This window comes from Myotis myotis, unplaced genomic scaffold, assembly GCF_014108235.1.
Source record: "Myotis myotis isolate mMyoMyo1 unplaced genomic scaffold, mMyoMyo1.p scaffold_m19_p_7, whole genome shotgun sequence".
Taxonomy (NCBI): Eukaryota; Metazoa; Chordata; class Mammalia; order Chiroptera; family Vespertilionidae; genus Myotis; species Myotis myotis.
In genome coordinates this window covers 55,094,033-55,116,612 of record NW_023416379.1, presented here as the reverse complement: position 1 = coordinate 55,116,612, position 22,580 = coordinate 55,094,033, and the positions used below count along the sequence as shown (strand labels likewise).

The following is a 22,580-nucleotide window of genomic DNA, read 5'->3' as shown; positions in this document are numbered from 1 at the left end:
AGTAGGTTAAAATACCAGCCATCGTTACCTAAAAGATAAATCATAAGTAAGGATATAAAATAATAACAATATTAATACAAATAAGTAATACAATAAATATATAATACAAGAGTAAACTCTGTTTAGAGAACTCACAACTATAAACCTACTTTTGCCTATCCTGTATAGGACTGTAATGGGCATTGCAACGCCAGTGGCCTTAAGCTCCAATCCTAGTACCATACCACAAATACATACACACACACTTGCCTGCTTTTCCTCCTGATCTTTGCGACAATGCCAACCGTTACATCTACTTCCAAATATTCCCCAGGGGGTGAGGGGAAAAGCTTCATCACCACCACCATTCCCCATTAATCTACAATAATCCCCTTGACTGAAGGTAACATAGAATAAATCACTGCAAATGGAAACTAGAAAACCTTTCAATAGAAAAATGGCCCACAGCTAATACAGGAATATTATAAATTCTAGGGTCATAAATAATGGATTAGATGACACTGGCCTGCCAATCAGGTTATTTATCCAGGATCTACTGCACAGTGGCACTGTTCTGACAGGGAACACAGCCCTGGCCAATGTGGCTCAGTTCGTTAAGCACCATCTTGTACACTGAAGACTCACTAGTTCAATTCCTGGTCAGGAAAAGTGGTGCGTGTGGGAGGCAGTCGATTAATGTTTCTCTCTCACATCACTGTTTCTCTCTCTCCCTTCCTCTCTCTAAAATCAATAAAAACGTATTTTTTAAAATACAGAAATAAATGTCAGGGAATAGAGGGGGAAAAGAGCTTATATCCTGATGATGAGACATAAGCAAATAAGTTATCCAGTCAAGAAATAATTTTAAGTGCATCTAAGCATTCTATTTTATCAAGTTCATAATACCATTATGGGGCAACTGGGTGCTTGGTGCTCAAAGTCAGAAAGGCCTTCTAAGAAGACTTGATAAGAAGGCAGCAGTCGTGATAACTGGTTGAAGTGTTAAAAAGCAGGACAGCAGAAGGTAACCTTGAGATGGAAATAGAGCTTATGTGCAGGACAAAAATGGCAAAGTATGGATGGAAGGATAATAAAGAGTAAGAGGAGAAAGGTTAAGAAGAAACTTGAAACAAAAAAAAAGAAACTTGAGAAGATAGGACCTCTTTTGGAAACCATTATTAGAGTTTTCAGCATGGGAATGTTTGTGATCTAATCTATGTTGCTGAATGGTTAAAACTGCAAAGAAGCAATAAAGAGCAGTGAGACTAACTAGGGGGATTCTTTGAAGAGTACCTTAGACTAGGATGACAGCAGTGAAGATACTGTTGCCTTAATTTGTTGTATCTAGTTAACAATAGGCACTCCTAAGCAAACCTAGTATCAAACTAAAGCAGTATGACCTCAGCAAGCCACCCAGCCAATTTACTCTTCTGCAAAAAGAAAATAATTTCATGTACCTTGAAGAATGGGTTGAGATGGTACCCTATATAATAAAAGCCTAATATGCTAAGTGTCCAGTCATCCATTCAACCAACCAAAGTGTAATATGCTAATGATATACTAAGGCCGCTCAACTGTTCACTATGACGTGACCACCAGGGGGAAGACGCTCCGACCATTAGTTTAGCTTGCTGCTGGGGGTACAGCCAATCAGGATCCAGACTGAGCAAAACTGGTCGGACATGCCCTGGAGCCCACCCACAGTCCCTCCTCACCCTGATTGTGCACTGGTGGGATCCCTAGGCCTGGCCTACGCCCTCTCGCAATCAGGACCACTTGGGGGATCGGAGAGCTGGTTTCGCCCGATCCCACAGGTCAGGCTGACGGACCTGGGCCTCTAGTTTAAAGATAAAAATGGAGCAAATAGCACAGCTCCTATGAAGCATTAAAATGGTAGTTATTATTATTCACCTTTCCAAAAATTTAGTTCTAAATTATCATCATTTGGGGATGAATTTTTTTAAAATATATTTTATTGATTTTTTACAGAGAGGAAGAGAGAGGGATAGAGAGTTAGAAATATTGATGAGAGAGAAACATCAATCAGCTGCCTCCTGCACACTCCCCACTGGGTATGTACCCGCAACCAAGGTACATGCCCTTGACCAGAATCGAACCTGGGACCCTTGAGTCCGCAGGCCGATGCTCTATCCACTGAGCCAAACCGGTTAGAGCTGGGGATGAATTTTTTATTCCCCAAAATCCAAGGCAAATATTGGCTGAAAATGAAGTCATTTAAGTTTGCAGTCACTTCTAACTCCAAGCCTTTTCAACAATTAATGTCAATTAACCCATTTTTACAAATAATTCAGGGGCAAATTTAAAATCTACAGTGCTTTTAATCTATGGAGGAAATTCCTTGCTGCATTGCCCTATAACTGGTTAGGCTCAGTGGATAGAGCATTGGCCTGCAGACTGAAGGGTCCAGTCCCGGGTTCAATTCCAGTCAAGGGCACATGCCCAAGTTGCAGGCTCAATCCCCAGTAGGGGGCGTGCAGGAGGCAGCCGATCAATGATTTTCTCTCATCATTGATGTTTCCTCTCCTTCTTCTCTGAAATCAATAACACACACACACACACACACACACACACACACACACACACAACAACCTCATCCAAATCAACTTGAGTTTTTGTATTTTAGAATTTTTAATTTCCTCAAAATAGTCCCTTCTTTTACTGCTAACTTAAGAAAAGTCTCCCAATTTTAGTATCACCATAATCCTAGTCACGGTGAAGCATCCTTTATAAAAATACCACTATCACTAAGAATATATTTTAAAAGCACCAAAATAAAATGCCAAACCTCCTATTCATCAGACAGTAATCCTATATAATAAAGAGCTAATATGCTAATTAGACCAAATAGACAACAGACATTCTGGATGAAGTGGGGCTGCGATGGTCAGCCAAGGCTTCCAGGGGCTGCAAGGGTTGGCCAGGACTGCGAGGGCCGGGCCCCTTGCACGAATTTCGTGCATCAGGCCCTAGTAAAAAATAAGTATGGCCCAGCCAGCATGGCTCAGTGGTGGAGCATTGACCTATGAACCAGGAGATCACGCACAGTTCGATTCCCAGTCGGGGCACATGCCCAAGGTTGCAGACTTGATCCCCAGTGTAGGACATGCAGGAGGCGGCCGATCAATGAGTCTCTCTCATCAATCTTTCTATCGCTCTCCCTCTCTCTAAAAATCAATAAAAATAGTCTTTTAAAAAAATTAACCCTAGCATCTTCAACTATCAAATATAGGAATTTCAGTCACGGAATTTAATAAAACTAGTTTGAAGGAGAGTTATATAAGCCATAATTTAAAACATTAAAATTCTTTTTTAAAAGTTAGAAAAATCACAAGGTCCTCACCTAATAACTTGTATTTTTAAATCAAGCACTGCCACTCACCACAAAATCATTTATTTCATAAACTAGAAATTTATCATCACAATGTTTTTGTGAAATATTTCTGAAAAAGGGATGGCCAAAAACTCTGGGAACCCTACCTACTATAGTTACTTTGTTAAACTTTAACCTTCCTATAAGTTATAAACAATAATCACTAGGCCAGATGTCTCATAGAATCAGGAATTCTGGCATACTACCGTATAGATCCTGAGTCTGATCAAATAACTACACGTGCAAAGAATACTGCTACAGTGGGTACACAGAGAATGTAAAAGACAGGCACAGTCAGAAAAAAAAAAAAAATGGCTTTAAAGATACTACATGTGAAGACTGAAGGAAAAAAACCACAAACTTACCAGTTTAACAGCCTCCTGAGCTGCTTCTTTTGCACAAAAAGTGACAAACGCATAACCTCTATTGAGACCTGTAAGTGGATCCATCATTAGACGAAGATCCCATATAGGTCCAGCTTTCTCAAATAATGGAACAAGTTCATCCTCAAATAGATCTCTTGGGATCTTCCCCACAAAAATCTGTAAATTAAATATGAAGTAAAAACCATGGAGAGTTTCTTTAGGAAACCAGACACCTGTGCAATTACCACAAAAGGTACAAGTTTTTAGTTTCTTTACCTCAGTGCCAACAGAAGGCTGCTGACCTGAATAAACGGAATCTGGAGGTGGTCCCCCATACTTCCTCTGTCCAGTGGTCACATCAAGTGTGTAGCCTGTTCTTTCCAAGAGTGCCTTAAAGAATTCAAATGTCATTAATACATTTAACTCACAAGACCACATTTGCATTTAGCAGTTAAAAATTGAAATAAATCTTGTTCAAAGTTTCCTCTTTATCTTGGCAACATTCCTACAAACAGGTTTCTGGTGTCTGTTTTAGAATTTCTCCTTTAATATACACTTGTAATAGCCCTAATTTATTGTGAAAAATCTCAAGATCCTGTTCAAATTATTTGCTGGTCTCTAATTACTGAGTGTGCTTAATGAACAACAGGAAACATATTAATCCATCAATAATTTTCAAGGCATGGTGTATCTATTCTAATACCTCCTTAAAAAATGACTCCACCGCCCTGACCAGGTAGTTCAGTTGCTTAGGAGCATTGTTCCAAATGCCAAAGTTGTAGGTTCCATTTCCAGTCAGGGCACATATAAGCAGCAGTCAATAGAAGCATTAATGAGAGCAATCTTATCTAATAAAGTGGGAATATGCAAATTGATCATCACAACGCAATGGTCAATATGGCTGCGCCCACAGCGGAGGCTAAGCTCCCATTAGGTTAGATTAGGGGCCTTAACGAGCAATCAGCAGAGACCTGAGGCTGCCTGGCGCTGGGCCAGGGCAGGGGACCTGAGGCCACATCCCCCGCCATGCGGAGCTTGACAGGGAACCTCAAGGAATGCTACTGGCCCAGGGGACCTCAGGCTGTGCACCCCACCCCAGGCCAGAGGACCTGAGGCTGCGCCACCCCTGACTGGCGGGGCTTGATGGGGGACCTTAAGGCGCACCCCCTGGCCCAGGCTGGGGGACCTCAGGCCACGGCCCCTCACCCTGGCGCAGGGCCAGGCGGGTCTGGATCTAGCCCAATGGGGGTGGGACCGGCTGGATCTGGGTCTAGTGTGATTTCGAGGTACACGTGGGAGGGCGGGGACTCAACCCTGGTTCCCGTGGCTCACCCCAGACTCTGACAGGAGGAAGATTTTCACACACATTTTACTAATTTTCTTTCATCTCTGACACTTCTATTATAGAGAAAGGGCAAATATCAATATTAAACTATTTCCTCTAATTCCCTTTTAATGTGCACCTAATAGAATCTTAAAAAAAAAAAAAAAGGCTGAGTTTAATTCGTTCCTGAAAGAGGAGATGAATGTCACATCTCCCAAACCTGGATTTCTTACCCAATAAATTCCCTATATCCCACACTCCTAGTACACATTGCCATTGTAGGCATTTCACCAGCCTTTATGGAAATTGCACTCCGCAAACTAAGTTATAGTTAAGTCCAAAAACTTAGGAGCTACAGGAAAAACAACCTCTTATTCATTTGACAGTCAATACTTGATAGAATAGCATGGGTCTTTCAGAAAAAATAAAGCCAAATGACTTTGAAATCTTTATAAAATTGTAACAGTGTAAAATAACTTCTACATTTTATCTCTCTGAAAGTGAACTGTTAGAATTTACACACTCATATTTACTTAGAGCATTAGGAGTTTCTCTTCATCCCTTATTATAAGCAAAAGTACTAGGAAAGTAGTAGTCCATGGTTAGCCTAAGGAAAAAACCAAGAATTATTCCCCTTCACCATCTCAAACAGCAAAGCACAAAACCAGTTTTCCAAATAATAAAACTAATCTGATAATTAGCTAATAAATTGTGTAATAAAAACACACCAGGCACATAACTTAGCAAAATTCCATTCAATGATTTAGGATCACCTGTCTCTGAAAATGACCAGACACATTTAAGAATTTTCTACTCAAAGAATATTACGTATTTATGAAGAAATACTGTTAAATGACAAAAAATCCTCTACTCCTAAACTTTAATAAAGCATTAAATATTTTAAGCAGTCTTTTTCTATTATACCCAAATGTTTGCTTAAGGGTGCAACATTGGTTAGTAACAAAAATAAACTCAAACCTATTACTATCACATATACTAAACCATTAAATGGCTCTTCTTCCCTTTTTTCCCATATGTAATCCCTGTGCTTCTTATATCTTAATGTTTATATATGGCTCAAATAATACTTTTTATGTCAATCCCTAAAAACAAAAAGGAAAAATTTATTCCTTGTTAACCACCTATAAAAATGCTTCTGCCTTCTCACAATTTAAGTTACAGCAACACTTTAAGCCACTCTTTTCCAAAGATAGAACTAAAGTGTACAAATTACACTTTAAACTTTTTATAAAATTGTAGTAAGTCTAACTCCCAATGTAGATTTAATTACATTGGTAAAATTTCTATGGAAAAATTAGATTTACAGTTCAAACACAATTCACTGACAGCTAGACCTGTGAAAGCCTCAAATTTATGGATGCCCTTAACCACTAGCTCTATATTCAAAGCTTCATTCTTCCCACACCATTAAAACACCACCTAACACCTATACTGGTGTTTTAATAACTGATTTTCTTAAACCATAACTCTTGGTTCAAGAGCACTGGCACACTATATTAAGAACACCGGGTAAGCCCTGACAGTGTAGCACAGTGGTTGAGCACTGACCCATGTATCAGGAGGTCCTGGTTAGATTCAGGGTCAGGACACATGCCCTAGTTTCAGGCTCTAATCCCCCCGTAGGGGGCGTGCAAGAGGCAGCCAATCAATGGTTCTATCATAGATGTGTCTACCTCTCTCCCTTCCCTCTCTGAAATAAATGTATTTTTAAAAGAAATCAGTAAAATTAAAAAACAAAAAACACCAGGTTAAAACTAGTATGATCACCACATTTTCTACACAAAAATCAAAACCTAATTGACTTTGAGAACATTTACTATTTTATAGGATCTTAAAAAAAACACCTCCCACTCCTAGCCTGTTTTCTCACTTTCATTTCCATGCTGCTTTTAGGAATGAACAAATTAGCCTTAATAACCTATAATACTGAAGGGGGGAAAAGACAGTATTAAAATTCTAAATCCATTTCATTTGAGGGCTTGAGAATCCTAAGAGAAGCAGTCAACTGCTAAATGTACACTCTCCATCAGCATGGGCTGAACTGATCCCCTCCCATTTTGGTTCCACTGTCAATAACCTGGACTTACAGATTTTCAAAAACCATCTAAAATATGGTGGATGGACTTTTTTCAATCTTTTATTTAGAATACCAATAGCAAAGGTTTAACATCCGTATAGCTGGGCAACCAAAAAAACCCTACAACTTTAAGAACAGCGAATTGTTTTAGAAACAGTTAAAGGCAGAAAACTTTTCAAAAACAGTAATTACAAAAAATTTGCAAATTATCTCAGGGTCATTAATTCTCAATAACTTTAAAAAAATCATTTCACATCCATAGAATATTTAGCAAAGCTATAAAATAGTTAAAAGAACTTTAAAACTGAAGGGAGCAAAGTACTTTTTTAAGACATACCTTAATTTTTGCCTCATCTGGTCCTTTGCTAGAATCCGCTACTTTGGTCCCCTGTTTTTCTCTCTGCCTATAAGTCTTCATGACTCCACATAAAAAGGCACTTTTGTTCTGAAAAGTAATTTTCCAATCCTATTTAATAATTATGTCATCTGTATCTTATTAAATCAAATTTAAACTACATCAAAAGTACTGAAGATTTTTATTCTTTTCACACTGACATTAAATTAGTATTACCTGAACATGAGAGAGATCACTGTCTTTAAACTGCTGAAGAACTGCCAATGCACCGTCTTCATTGAATTCCTTTAAAGCTTCGATAGCTCTTTCATCTAAATCACTATGTGCAACCAGCCCTGGAGAAGAGAAAACTTAATTAGTTGTCAACTTTTAATATTTTTGGAAAGATCTTTTTTGAGTACCAGATTCACCAATAAAGGTAGCATGTGTGCCAACTAAGTATTCTTCCATTCCTCTTACCATCTATTTAATGACAAACACATACTTTAGCCATTTTGAAACTGCACTCTGAACTAAAGAAGCTCTCTCAACCACACTTACAATAATGACTCAATTTCTTTTAGACCTGGCTCTCGAAGTCAGATAGTTCTGAATATTAAGTATTTCTACAGTAAATATATAGGCTTACAAATCCTAAAATCAACCAACAAAAACCAAGGCTGACAACTGAACCTCTACCCATTTAAAATAACCACTAGAAAAAGCAAAAGCCACACCAAGACAACCAGTCTACAGTTACCAAATTTATTAGGAAGAATCCTACTATAAAAATACCCCAAAAGTCACATGGCCTGTTCCCAACAGTTAGCAGCTGTTGCTACCATCATATATACTTATCCATCTGGCCAGCCAGCCTTTATTTACCTCCTAACCTTTCTTTCTTCCTTCCCTCCCTCTACTATGTACAGTACACCTTAACCTGCAGTTCACAACTATCACAACAAGGCAAAACAAAACTCCAGTTCCCACACTTATTGGAAACCACAAAAAGTTGCTATTTTAGCTCAAAGCCAGAAATCCAATAGAAAAATTTCATAATGCAATTTTGCAAGTGTTAGTTCTTACCTGCAACGTAAATTTCATCTAGTTTTTCAGCAACTTTCTGTGGTAAACCAGCATCAAGCAATGTCTGAAAATTTTCTGAATGGATAACTGCAGAAGTAGTATCCATGGGCTCTTCAGTACCATTTCCATTAACATGTTCTGTAGCCATGTTTCCAGAGATCTGTTCAAACGCAATAAGCAAAATTAAACTAGGATCTTCAAAAAGGATAGAGGACAAAATGAGAGCCCCAATCTTTACTTTCTCTACCAAGTTCTACACCAGCCTGGGCCTCCCTTTAAAGAAGCCGTAAAGTCACTATCGCCTGACAAGCCTGATGAGCGAGGGGCAAGAACGGATTCACTTGTTTTTCCTCAGCACCGCCCCTGCCTCACCTGCTAGCACTCCCTAGGAAAAGCATTACCAATGGAGCCCGATCCGCACGAGGACCAGCCGGCGTGCCACATGCAGCTGTGCCCGCACAGAGTGAGGTGCGTGCAGGTCGAGCAGAGCTCGGCCGTCCCCTCTCCAAGGTAAGCCCCCAAAGTGCGCGCTTTTCCCGCCTGCCGCTTTCAGATCGGTAACAACAGCCAGCGAAGAACAAAGCGCTCACACAAGATACCTTCCCACCCCCCAATTCCTCCACCCTTCACCCCCGCACCCCAGAGCCCGCCCCCGGCTCCACACCCAGAGTGGCAGCCTCACCGCTCCGGGCACCGGGAGCCCATTAGAAACACGTGCTCTGCGCCTGCAAATGTCCTACAACTTCCTCCAACGGAAACCCACCGAGTCCCAGGCCCAGACGGCCGCCACCGGCTCCCAACATCAACCCGCAGCCGCGGTCCGAGTTCCCGGAAAGCATCAGCAGCACAAGCTCACCCCTCAACACCGATGCCGCGTCGGCGACAGGCCACCGGCTCTCCCCGCCCCCCACCCCCACCGTGACACATGGCTCTCTCCGCCCCGGGCGCCGGCGACCCCCGGCCGCCCGCCGGCCACGCCGAGCCGCGGCGCGCGGTGCCAGCCCCCACCCGTCTCCGGTCCGTGCGGCGACGGCAGCGCCCCGGCCAGCTGTCCCACCCCGGACCGGGGCCGACAGCCCGGCGGCGCGAGGGCGTTCCGCGAACTGCCCGACGCCGGCCGGCCGGACCGCGAGAGCCCCTCCGGCCCGCCTCCCGGCTGCGGGACGGGACCCGCTCCTCTCCGCCCACTCCCGCGCCGCGGCGCCGGCCACGACAGCACCAACTCCGCCGCCGCTCGCGGTCCGCGCGGTCACGGGGCCGCCTCCTCCCGGGAGCGCCGCAGACAAAGCCCGGACGGCGGCAGCACATGGAGTGGAGGAAGTGGCGGCGCGGCCCGCGGCCTGCTCCCAAGCAGCCCCAGCCAACGTGCTCCTGTCCTCCCTGGAATCCATTTTCCAGAAAAGCCGGTTTCTCCCCACACCGCCCTCCCCCAGCCCACTCCACAATGTCACCCAGCACCCCTCCCAGGCCCGGGACCGGGCGGTCGTTACCTCCCCGTTGGGCTGCGGCGGAGAAATCCTGTCCGAGGAGATCGGGTTGCGGGAAACGCGTGCTCGCTGCTCCCTGTGTCCAGCGCGAGTGGAGCTGTTGTAAAATGGCGGCCGAAGCTCACGCCGCTGGCAGCAAACCCGATCCAGTTCCACTCGCCTCCGAGCGCGCTCCCCGTGCGCGCGCGCCCCCGCGTGACCCCCCTTTCCTCCCCTCCCCTCCTGGCGCGTCCGCTCCTCTCACTCACTCCCTCAGCCCCTGCCCTCCTCCAGCTCCTCCTTCTCCCCCGACCACCGCCGCCGCCGCCGCCACCAGCCTCCGTCCACCTTCGCCCCTCAGCCTTTCTTCTTCCCCGCCTGCTCCTTCCCCCACCGCTCCCGCTCCCGCCCGCGGCCGTTCGGGTACGACTGGCCGCCTTTCCCCGCCTCGCTCGCACGCTCGCTGGCTCCCTCGCGCTCTCTCTCGGCCCCGTCCCCCGTCCCTGCCGAGTCCGCTCCTCTCTTTCTCTCTCCCGCGCTGACGTGACGACGTCGCCGACGCCTCGGGACGCGCGCCTCAGGGCCCCGCCCCTCGCCCCCCGGGGGCTGGGGGCCGCGAGACCCCGCCCTTCCGCTCCGGCGGCGGCCGAGGGGCCGAGAGTGAATGAAAGGCCCGCCCCTTCCCCTCCCGACGCTCCGCCCCCCGCTCCCCTCCCGGCGAGGCGGGGCGGGGCGGCCGGCTCAGCGTGTCCCACTCGTTCTCCTTTGTCAGGAGACAGGCATCTCCCCACCCCGCCCCACCCCGCCCCGCTCCCTCCGCCGCGACCCGCGCACGCCGCCCCGACTGAGCGCCCTCCCGCCCCACCCCCGACCGTGTCCCCAGCCCGCGAGACTCCGGGCGGGGGCTCGGGACGCGGCCGCAGCTCCCCGCGTGGGGGGCACCCACCGGTCCGCGCGCACCGGACCCGCCCCAGCGCCGCGGCCCCGTAGCCGTTCCAGGCGGTGTCCACGCCGCCGCCGCCGCCCCACGCGCTCCTCGCTGGGGAAGCTGCGAGCGCACGTGTCCCCCGGGGCGGGGCGAGGCAGACAATGGGGCGGCGGGGGAGGGGAGCGGCGCGGGGACCCACGGACTTCAGGTCGACCTGGCCGACGGGACCCTGAGCGGGAGTCGTTCCGGGGAGACCCGGCCTCCCCCGCCGGACAATGAGACCTCCCGGGCCCCGCGCCGCTCCACTTTCTCCGGAGCCTGGCGCCAAGGGAGGGGCGTCCGCGGCTCGGGCTGGGAAAGCCCTGCTGCTTTTAGGGGGACGGGGCTGGGTCCGGTCTGGGATGATGCCGAGGCCGGATGTGGGTGCGCAGCCGCCCGGCGGGAGTTGTGCAGGGCTCCAGCTCAGCCCCGGTCCTCCGAGCAGTCAAGGGCTTGCTCGCAGCACAGTTTGGGCAACTTGAAGCCCCTCCAAGCTGCACGGTTCGGGCAGCTGTGAGGAACATGTCTGTTTCTTTTCAAAAATCTTGGCAACTAAATCTTATGTGAAGTGACATTTCCTTTGTAACCGGTTTGCTAGTTACACGAGAGACAAGACAAAGGCATCTGAATTTCAGACGCGAGACGGGTAATAATTTTATCCGATGCAGCTCTAATGGAAAATAGTGCCCTATTAATTTAAAAACAAGCTTATTTTCGGGAGCTCACTGGTTCCCTAAATAAGCTCTATGCTATGGCCGACTAGTGGTTCGAGGAAAAGTTATGTGAGCACTCTTCCAAGTGCCTAAGCACATCAAGTGCCAGATTATTTTCATAGGTTTCTGTATCAAAACGTGGAATACTTGACGAAAGTATTAACTACACAATGCGTTTAGTTAGCAAGCATCTGAGATATCCACTACCAAAAATCACAGACATGTACCTGCTATGGTATTCAGGAATTTCAGCAACAATTTACCTCATAATCCAAAAGTCATAGGTAATGTTATAAGTGAAAAATGAAGAGCCAAAATATTTAACATAAAATGTGATAAACTAGAGTAATCCTATAGATTAAAGAATGAAAATAATAGATTTGGACAATCCAATGCTTTTTATTTAGCCCTTCCTGAGGAATCAATGTTCCTTAAAGAAAGTGCTTTTACCTAGGCAATGCCATCTACCAGATGATGAAAGAATCCCAAAGTAAAATCTTTAGCTCTGCCCTAACCGGTTTGGCTCAGTGGATAGAGCGTTGGCTTTTGGACCAAAGGGTCCCAAGTTCGATTCCGGTCAAGAGCACATACCTGGGTTGTGGGCTCCATGCCCAGTCGGGGGTGTGCAGGAGGCAGCTGATCCATGAATCTCTCTCATCATGGATGTTTCTTTTTTTAAAATTTTTTTTATTAATTTCAGAGAGGATGGAAGAGGGAGAGAGAGATAGAAACATCCATGATGAGAGAGAATCATTGATTGGCACCCTCCTGCACGCTCCCCACTGGGGATAGAGCCCGCAACCTGGACATGTGCCCTTGACCGAAATCGAACCTGGAACCCTTTGGTCCTCAGGTTGACGCTCTGCCCACTGACCCAAACCGGCTAGGGCTCATCCTGGATGTTTCTCTCTCCCTCTCCCTTCCTATCTGAAACAAATAAAAATACATTTAAAAAATCTCTAGCTCTAATTTCTGAGTCTAACCACCCACTAGAGATTTATTTGGGTACACACCCTGGCCGGTGGTTCAATGGTTAGAGCCTTGGCCTGCATTCCCAGCCCAGTCAGGGCATGTGCAGGAGACAACCAATGTATTGCAGGTTCATTCCCAACCCAGTCAGGGCATGTGCAGGAGACAACCAATCAATGTGTTTCTCTCTCTCTTTCTCCCTCCCTCCATCCCTCCCTTTCACTCTCTCTAAAAAAAAATCAAAAAAAAAAAAAAATCAGTGGGCCCTAACCAGTTTGGCTCAGTGGATAGAGCATCAGCCTGCAGACTGAAGGGGCCCAGGTTCGATTCTGATCAAGGACATGTACCTTGGTTGCGGGCACATCCCCAGTAGGAGATGTGCAGGAGGCGGCTGATCGATGTTTCTCTCTCATCGATGTTTCTAGCTCTCTCTCTCTCTCCCTTCCCCTCTGTAAAAAAATCAATAAAATATATTAAAAAAAAATAAAAAGAAATGTGATACACTAACATAGTAAACTTTTAGAGAATAACAGGGAGGATCTACTTAGGTTGGTCAAGAAAGGTCTTTCTTATTTTTTTAAAAAAAATGTTTTTATTGAATTTTAGAGAGAGAGGAAGGGAGAGTGATAGAGAGATGGAAAAATCAATTGGCTGTCTCCTGCATGCCTCTTACTGGGGATCAAGCCCAAAATCCGGCCATGTGCCCTGACCAGGAATTGAACAGCGACCTCCTGGTTCATAGGTCGACCCTCAACCTCTGAGGCACACCAACAGGGCCCACGAGGTTTTTTTTATAATATATTTTATTGATTTTTTACAGAGAGGACGGGAGAGGGACAGACAGTTAGAAACATCGATGATAGAGAAACATCGATCAGCTGCCTCTTGCACACCCCCCATTGGGGATGTGCCCGCAACCAAGGCACATGCCCTTGACCGGAATCGAACCTGGGACCCTTCAGTCCACAGGCTGACGCTCTATCCACTGAGCCAAACCGGTTAGGGCCCCACAAGTGTTTTTTAAATGATTTTTATGTACTACTTCATAATACCTGGATATAAATTTGAAAATATTGACAAAATTAAAAATTTTGTGGAAAAACTTATCAAAATTAAGTGAAGTAGAAAATAGAGTCCGGCCAGGAGGTCATGGTTCAATTCCTGGTTAGGGCACATGCCCGCATGACACGCTTGATCCCTGGTGTGGGGTGTGCGGAGGCAGCTGATCAATGATTCTCTTTGATGTTTCTTTCTCTGTCTCTACCTCTCCTTTGCTTTCTGAAATCAATAAAAATATATTTTAAAAAAAAGAAAATAGAAAGATACTCTGAAAACTACAGACATTGAAAAAAAAAATTGCCCTAGCTGGTTTGGCTCAGTGGATGGAGCGTCGGTCTGCAGACTGAAAGGTCCCGGGTTCGATTCTGGTCAAGGGCATGTACCTTGGTTGTGGGCACATCCCTAGTAGGGGGTGTACAGGAGGCAGCTGATCGATGTTTCTCTCTCATCGATGTTTCTAACTCTCTATCCCTCTCCCTTCCTCTCTGTAAAAAATCAATAAAATATATTTTTAAAAAATTGAGGAAGGTACAAATAAGTGGAAGCATATACTGTGTCCATGGATAAGAAGAATGAACATCATTAAAATTCCATACTACCCAAGGCAATCTATAGATTCAATGCAATTCCTATTAAAATAAGAATGATGTATTTCACAGATCTGGAACAAATATTCCAAAAATTTATATGGAACCAAAAGAGACCCTGAATAGCCTCAGCAATCTTGAGAAAGAAGAACACAGTTGGAGGTACCACACTACGTGATATCAAACTGTACTACAAGTCCATTGTAATCAAAACAGCCTGGTACTTCCAAGTTAAATTTTACAATTGGCTTAAAAATATAGTGGAGTTTATCACCAAATACCTGATCTAATACATGACATCAGTAGTTCAAAGGGAGTAAGCTACATATTCATTTAGATGCTAAAGAGGCATCTATAATAGTAAACTCAGAACTAAATAAAACTTTCTTACAATAATAAAGAATAGTTTTTTTAAATGTTTTTATTGATTTCAGAGAGAGGAAGGGAGAGGGGAGAGAGAGAGAGAGAGAGAGAGAGAGAGAGAGAGAGAGAGAGAGAGAGAGAGAAACATCAATGAGAGAGAAACATGGATTAGCTACCCCCCTGCACGCCCTGAACTGGGGATGAATCCCGAATCCCTGGCATGTGCCCTGACTGGGAATTGAACTAGTGACCTCCGGGTGCATGAAATGACGATCAACCAACTGAGTCATACGAGGCTAACGAATAGATTTATGAAATCCAGGCAATACCACGCTGCCCACTCAAATACTGGTGCTTCCATGAAAGTCAGTAATACAAAAGGGAACCTGCCCTTATTACCATCATTTAACAAAGGATTTCTAACAATTAAAATGAGATTTGAAACAAATAAGAAGTATAACTGTGGAAAAGAGAAGATAAATATATCATTATGTACAGATGATAAGATAGTGGACATTTATAACTAATAAAAAAAGGGCAATAAAGTAGTCAGATAAGAAAGCAATCACCAACACCATTAGATTTCCTACATACCAGCAATAACTAGTAATAAAATATGGTGGAAAAGACTTCTAATTTACAATAATGATGATTTTACATGTCTGCATGCCTGTGTGTGTGTTCACACAATATACATACACAAACATATATAAAACACTTAATCACCTTTAAAAGGACTACAAAAATCATATGTCAGGAAAATTACAAAACTTACATTGAATAATATAAAAATAAGATTTATATCAATGAAGAAATATAGCAGAACCCTGGATAAAGTTGACTGAATATTGTAAAAATATTGTCAATAGTTTTTAAATAGATTTAGGACAATGAACACCAGGAAATTGAATTAGTAATAAATGTGAAGAACTTCATTTTATTTTTATTTATTGATTTTAGAGAGAGAAAGGGAGATAGATCAATTTATTATTCTACTGATTTATTTTTTATGAAAACATTTTAACAAGACTTTTATTTATTTACTGTTTTTTGGAGAGAGAGAGAGAGAGAGAGAGAGAGAGAGAGAGAGAAACATTGATTTGTTGTTGCACTTATTTATGCATTCATTGGTTGGCTCTTGTATGTGCCCTGACCTGGGATTGAACCCACAACCTTGGAGTATCAGGAAGATGCTCCAATCAACTGAGCCATCAGGTTAGGGCCTGTTCCACTTATTTATGAATTTATTGATTGATTCTTGTATGTATGTACCCTGACCGAGGTATTGAACCCACAACCTTGGCATATTGGGACGACACTCTAACCAACTGACCTACCTACCAGAGTTTTTTGTGGGGGTTTTTTTCCTTACTTTACACACTTTAAAAAAAAAATTTTTTTTTATTGATTTCAGAGAGAAAGGGAGAGGAGGAGAGAGAGAGAGATAGAAACATTAATGATGATAGAGAGATCAGCTGCCTCCTGCACGCCTCACCCTGGGGAAGAAGCCTGTAACCTCAGCATGTGCCCTGACTGGGAATTGAATTGTGACCTCCTGGCTCATAAATCGACGCTCAACCACTGAGCCACGCCGACTGGGCCTTACACACTCTTTCTAAGCAATCTATTTTATTTCCATGGCTTTAGTCACACTTTCAAACCAATAACTCTATTTCAGACCTGACTATCTACTATATGAACATCACTATGTGATACATATACCTCAAACTCAACATTTTTTCCCCCTTTCCATCCCTTTATTCCAGTACTTTCACCAGCATTCCCAGTAACAGAAAATGGCATTTCCATTTTTCTTATTGCCAAAGCCATGACTTGGACTCATTCTTAACTACTCTCTCCTTTATTTCTCTATAATCACAAAATCTATACACACTAATCATCTGGCAGCCCAAATATTTCTTGCAACCATCCACTTTCCCCCATTTTTAAAACTACTCCTTTAGTCTCAGTCAGTATCCTCTCTCAATTTGATTATTGTATTACCCCTCTTTATTCGTCTTCTTGCCTCCAGTGTTGCTCTCAGAGCCAGTTTGGGGAGCAGATGACTTGTGCCGTTGCACAGGACCCTGAACTCAAAAGAGCTCCTTACTTGCCCAGCTGGTGTGGCTCAGTTGGTTGAATATCATCCCATGCACCAAGAGGCCCAAGGTTCCATTCCAGGTCAAGGCACATGCCGGGGTTGCAGGTTCGATCCCCAGTAAAGGGCCTGTATGAGGCAGCCAATTGAATGGATATTTTTCTCTATCTCTTAAAAAAAAACCAATAAAAATATTATATATATATATTTCAGAGAGGAAGAGAGAGGGAGTGAAGTGGGGGAGACTGGCTGAAAGAGGATTAGCTAAAGGACATATATGCACAATCAATGGACATAGACAACAGTGTGGTGAAGGCTGAGGGCGGCTGGGGCTGGGTGGAAGTGGGCAAAAGGGAATATAATGGGGGACATCTGTAATAGTGTCAACAATAAAAATAAAGTAAAATAATAAAATAAAATAAAATAAAATAAAATAAAATAAAATAAAATAAAAAGTCTGCAAAGGGAAGCAGTGCCCTCAGGGAATGATCAGATTTTAATTAGGACAAGGTGGTGGAAGTAATGCACAAAATATGGTTGAGAATGTGTGGTAGTTTCTTACCTCTGTAGACTGGGTAGTGGAGAAGTTTGGGAGAGAGGGCACTTGCTGGGGCATTATGTATTAGAATGGCTGCAAACGAATGTGAAAAGATAGCTTATCATTTAATTCTTGGTTGGTAACATAAAATCACTATCCAGAGATAACGGTGTAGCCTTACCGTTTGGAATACTTATTGCTGTAAAATTTGTCATTGTGATAAAATTTAAAGCAATCAAAATTTTCATTCTTAGGGAATTGATTAAATAACTATTGAATACCCATAAAAATAAAATGTTCTCAATGTTGCCAATAAGAAAAATGACAAATAATTTTTTTAAAATATATTTTATTGATTTTTTACAGAGAGGAAGGGAGAGAGATAGAGAGTTAGAAACATCGATGGGAGAGAAACATCGATCAGTCGCCTCCTGCACATCTCCCACTGGGGATGTGCCCGCAACCCAGGTACATGCCCTTGACCAGAATCGAACCTGGGACCCCTCAGTCCGCAGGCCGACGTTCTATCCACTGAGCCAAACTGGTTTCGGCAACAAATAATTTTTAATGGCACTAAAAGTTATCTTTATAGAATATTAAATTTTTAAAAACAGGATAATAAACCATATACAATATAATTCAAATTTGATTAAAATTTCTATCTGCATAGAAAAATACATAAAATTGTGGTTATCTCTAAGTGGTGCAATTGAGTTATTTTAATTTTATTCATAATATATTCTTTATTTTTGTATTTTTATAAAGTGTTTATAATTTTCTTTTGAGGTGATGTTATAACTTTATTTTTATAATTTTTAATAGGTAAAAAAGGAAAACAAAAAGATAGCCTTTAGGAAATTACATACTTAAACACCCCAGAATCCTGTGGCTAAAATTGAAAATGTGTATTTTACTTATTCTGGGAGTTTGTGTTCTACAGATTCCTTTTTTTAAGATTTATTTCAGAGAAGAAGGGGGAGGGAGATAGAAACATCAATGATGAGAGAGAATCATTGATTGGCTGCCTCCTGCACACCCTATACTGGAGATCAAGTCCACAACCCGGGCATGTGCCCTGACTGGGAATCGAACTGTGACCTCCTGGTTCATAGGTTGATGCTCAACCACTAAGACACACTAGCCCGGCTACACATTATTCCTTATTCAAGCTAAAAAATAATAAGTAATTTAAATACTAACTAAATGGCAAATAGAAAACTGCATAGGAGACAGTTTCTTATATTTGGATTTCACTGGATATAAATTTAATAGGTTATATTTTTATTCTGTATAAGAAGAATGTTCAACGATACTTAGTTTTATTATATGAATTACCTATTAACCATAAATCTTGAATAAACATTAACATGGTATTGTGCTTATTGTACATCCTGAGATATGACTGTTTAGCAAGATAGACAACAATACTATGGGCAGGACTGACATCACTAGTTGTTAGAAGTGTTTAAAGTGTACTGGTATGTAACAACCCCACTTTTCCAAGATGCCATTGAAGCTGAAGAAATAAATTCCAAGTTATTTTAAAATTATGTCAATAATTCACTTTTCTAGAGTTTTGTTTGTTAGACTCACCTGAGGAATTCTTTTTGGGAAGAATGATTAGATATCTTGCAAAGAATGGAGAATGCTAATACCTTAGGATAAATGTATTATCTTTATTGAGAAAAAAATATCTAAAGCATATTTCCTGTTGAAAGTGTATTTTTAAGGAGCAGTAGGTTGTTGGCATGACCCTAAAACATCCAATTAGCCACTTACACTCAGGTTGCCTCTCTTTTTTTTATTTTATGATCATTGCGTAGATACATTAATTCATTAGATATTGCAAAATGGTGATATTCTAATTATGTCAGTCTTGTTCAGTTATTAACTGAGACAAATCAATAAAAAGAAACGTTCTCACCTTCAATTTGATTTTTGTTACTACAGTTGGTGTTGGAAAGTCCCTTTATTTGCTAGTTTTGAAATTTATAAGTTGGTTTCCTAGCATCCTCCCTCTAACAGTATCAAAATCAGGTTGCTGTTTTTTTAGGTATCATTATGAACCCATAGATTCGAACATATTTTACGCATTTCAATTTATTATCATTAGTATCCTTAATAATAGTCAAAATTTCCATCTTTGGAAAGTAGGAGATGCTGCAAGTTGGCTCCTGAGTTCTTGTAAGACAACGCTAGCAGACTTTGATAGCTTTCTTGCTCTCTGCTATATAGCAAGATACACCAAGCTCATCTTATTTATTGCCTAAGATCTGTAATCAGTTACTTCTCCAATAAGCCTGGTTTCCTTTTAATGGTGAAAGGTGGAGACCACAATCCGGACCCTAGGGGTAGCATTCATAGATTTTGATGTGTATGAATCATACTTCAAGTTTCTGTGTTGTTTTTTTACAGTGGTTCCCATTTTACTCAGAGCAAAATCCTTTCAATGGCAAATAAGACCCTACATGATCTGCATGCTCTGTTTCTTCTCTTTCCTTATCACACATGCTCCTGTCTTTGGGCCACGGCCATGAGAATGCCATTTTCCCAGATAGGTGCATAGCTCAATCCCGTACCCGCTCATCCTCTGTAAGTCTTTGCTTATCTCACCTTCTCTTGGAAAACTACCCTGTCAACTCCAGCTAAAAGCACAGCCATTACTTACTCCCCCAAAAACACATCCAGTGTCCTGTGTTCTATTTATTTTCATACCACTTCTCATTTTTTCATATAATTTATCTGTTTATTATGTAGCACCCTTTTCCTAAAATGTAAGCTCCACAAGGTCAGGGATTTTGGTCATTTGATTCACTGCCATATCTTTAGTGTTTAGGACAGTACCTGTACATGGTAGCTATTCAGCAGTACCGATTTGTTCAATGACCAAATAAATGAAAGCTTAGGATATTTCTGAATTATCACACACCTAGCCTATGAATGTGGCTCAATCTCCAAAGGAAAAGGTTGAATTTAAAGCAAACATCCATCAAGAAACAACCCATAAAAAAACAAACAGCCGAAACCGGTTTGGCTCAGTGGATAGAGCGTCGGCCTGCGGACTGAGAGGTCCCGGGTTCGGTTCCGGTCAAGGGCATGTACCTGGGTTGCGGGCACCTCCCCAGTGGGAGATGTGCAGGAGGCAGCTGATCGATGTTTCTCTCTCATCGATGTTTCTAGCTCTCTATCTCTCTCCCTTTCTCTCTGTAAAAAATCAATAAAATATATTAAAAAAAAAACAAAACAAAACAAAAAACAAACAAACAAACAAACTGAGCTATATCCAGATATGCGGAAACAAGTCCATGAATTTAAAAACTGTCCTGACATTTCTGGGTATGTGGTCAGACTCAGAGCAAAGTCTGTACATTCATTTTTGAAAAATAAATGTAATATAAGCTGAGTTCCCATCAGTGATGAAAAGAAAAAATGAGAATTGAGATATACCTCAAAGAATACACCTTACAATTGCCCCAGAGAAGTTTAGTGTGCTTAATGCCCATGTTCTCACTAATGTAATTAATCAACTATTAGCAACAGGCAGGCTCCAAACTGTACTTTTATTTTGTATAAAAATAATTGATTAAAGCCATTTGGTTTGTTTTTACTGTTAAAATCCATATTTTAAATAACTGGAGGCCATATCAATAAAAAATTGATGTTGCAAATATGGATTCTGGGCTACTATTGAGATTCATATTTTTATTGGCTCATGAGGCTGAGCCTTTCAGGTTTTTAAGATGAATTACAGGGTGAGAGCCTGCTAGGAAGAGACCAGAGATGGGGCAGATGAGAATAGGAAAGTACTAGACCCATGCCTGACTCTAGGGACCACGTCTCAGTGCCTTGGAAAAATGCCTGACAAAAGGCTGAAGGACCTATTTTCTCAGGGGTCTGCAAGACAGGAGATACAAGCAGTGCTCTGCTTTATGAGGCTTAATATCAGGAGGAGGATTTGAGAACCAGACATTCCCCTGGACCATGATAAGAGTCACACCAAAGGAGACTTTGATGTTCTGTGGGAGGCACTGTATGTATGGAGGTATCCAAAGGAAGGGCCACAGTAATAGCTAGAGTATCAGGAAGGATTTCATATGAGACCTATCTGTGAATACATGTGCAATACTCTAATGGGGACCGCAGAACCTCTCCAAAGGAATTATGTAGGGGCTAGAGGCCCTGTGTCAACAGATGAGCAGTGAGCCAGTACAATTTAATGTGATCTTACCAATTCCTTCAGGTTAATGAATTCTGAGGAAATTTAAATTTTCACTGGAAGAAAATTGTGGCACCACACTACCAGGGGACTGAGCACTGCATTGAGAGAGGGTAGAAGATGTTGGTTGTCATTTTGGTCACTAACTAGCTGGGTTATTTTGGGCACGTCAAGAATTTGAATTCAGACTTAGAAGGGACTTTGAAGTTGATTAGGGCCAGCTTCCTTCCTCCAATTCACCTGGATAGAAAACTATGATATGGAGGCAATATATTATTTTTAAAAAAATATTTTTTTGCCTTAACCGGTTTGGCTCAGTAGATAAAGTGCTGGCCTGGGGACTGAAGGGTCCCAGGTTCGATTCCGGTCAAGGGCATGTACCTTGGTTGCGGGCACATCCCCAGTGGAAGGTGTGCAGGTGGCAGCTGATCAATGTTTCTCTCTCATCGATGTTTCTAACTCTCTACCCCTCTCCCTTCCTCTCTGTAAAAAATTAATAAAATATATTTAAAAAATAAAAAAATAAAAAATATTTTTTATTGATTTCAAAGAGGAAGAGGGAGAGAGATGTAGAAACATAAATGATGAGAGAGAATCATTGATTGGCTGCCTCTTGCACACCCCACACTGGGGATCATGCCAGCAAACTGGGCATGTGCCCTTGACCAGAATTTGAACTTGGGACCCTTTAGTCCACAGGCTGACGCTCTAGCCACTGAGCCAAACCAGCTAGGGCTGGAGGCAGTATATTCTAAATGGGAAGTTCCATTTTCAAGTTGAGTTGCAGTTTGCCTCTTTTTATTTATTTCATTGATCTCCTTTTTGCCTTCTAAAGAAACATTAAACTCCTCTGGGGGACGTACATAATGGGGGTAAGAAAATCATTTCTTGACTTAAAACAGCCAGATTTAAAATTCCAGTTCCACTTGGCCAGTGTGGCTCAGTGGTTGAGCATTGTCCCAGGAACCAAGAGGTCACTGGTTCAATTCCTGGCCAGGGCACATGCCCTGGTTCTGTTCTCAATCCC

The 22,580-nt window shown here is 42.7% G+C and overlaps 1 protein-coding gene across 13 annotated transcripts in view; it reads right to left on the bottom strand.

Moving 5' to 3' along the window:
• LOC118659903 (synaptotagmin binding cytoplasmic RNA interacting protein) overlaps positions 1 to 10,269 on the bottom strand; it is a 33,649-nt gene extending 23,380 nt beyond the window's left edge. For 7 of the 13 annotated variants that reach the window (XM_036316541.1, XM_036316542.1, XM_036316543.1 and 4 more), the window contains exons 1-6: positions 10,068 to 10,226; positions 8,578 to 8,737; positions 7,729 to 7,847; positions 7,495 to 7,623; positions 4,012 to 4,125; positions 3,736 to 3,912 (exon numbers count right to left, since the gene is read on the bottom strand). In XM_036316541.1, the coding sequence (XP_036172434.1) occupies positions 3,736 to 3,912; positions 4,012 to 4,125; positions 7,495 to 7,623; positions 7,729 to 7,847; positions 8,578 to 8,725 (687 nt within the window). In that variant the 5' untranslated portion in view covers positions 8,726 to 8,737; positions 10,068 to 10,226. Of the gene's footprint in view, positions 1 to 3,735; positions 4,126 to 7,494; positions 7,624 to 7,728; positions 7,848 to 8,577; positions 8,738 to 10,067 lie in introns of those variants that run through there. The other 6 variants (XM_036316548.1, XM_036316549.1, XM_036316553.1 and 3 more) reach the window with 5 other exon arrangements.
• Between the last annotated feature and the right edge of the window lie 12,311 nt (positions 10,270 to 22,580).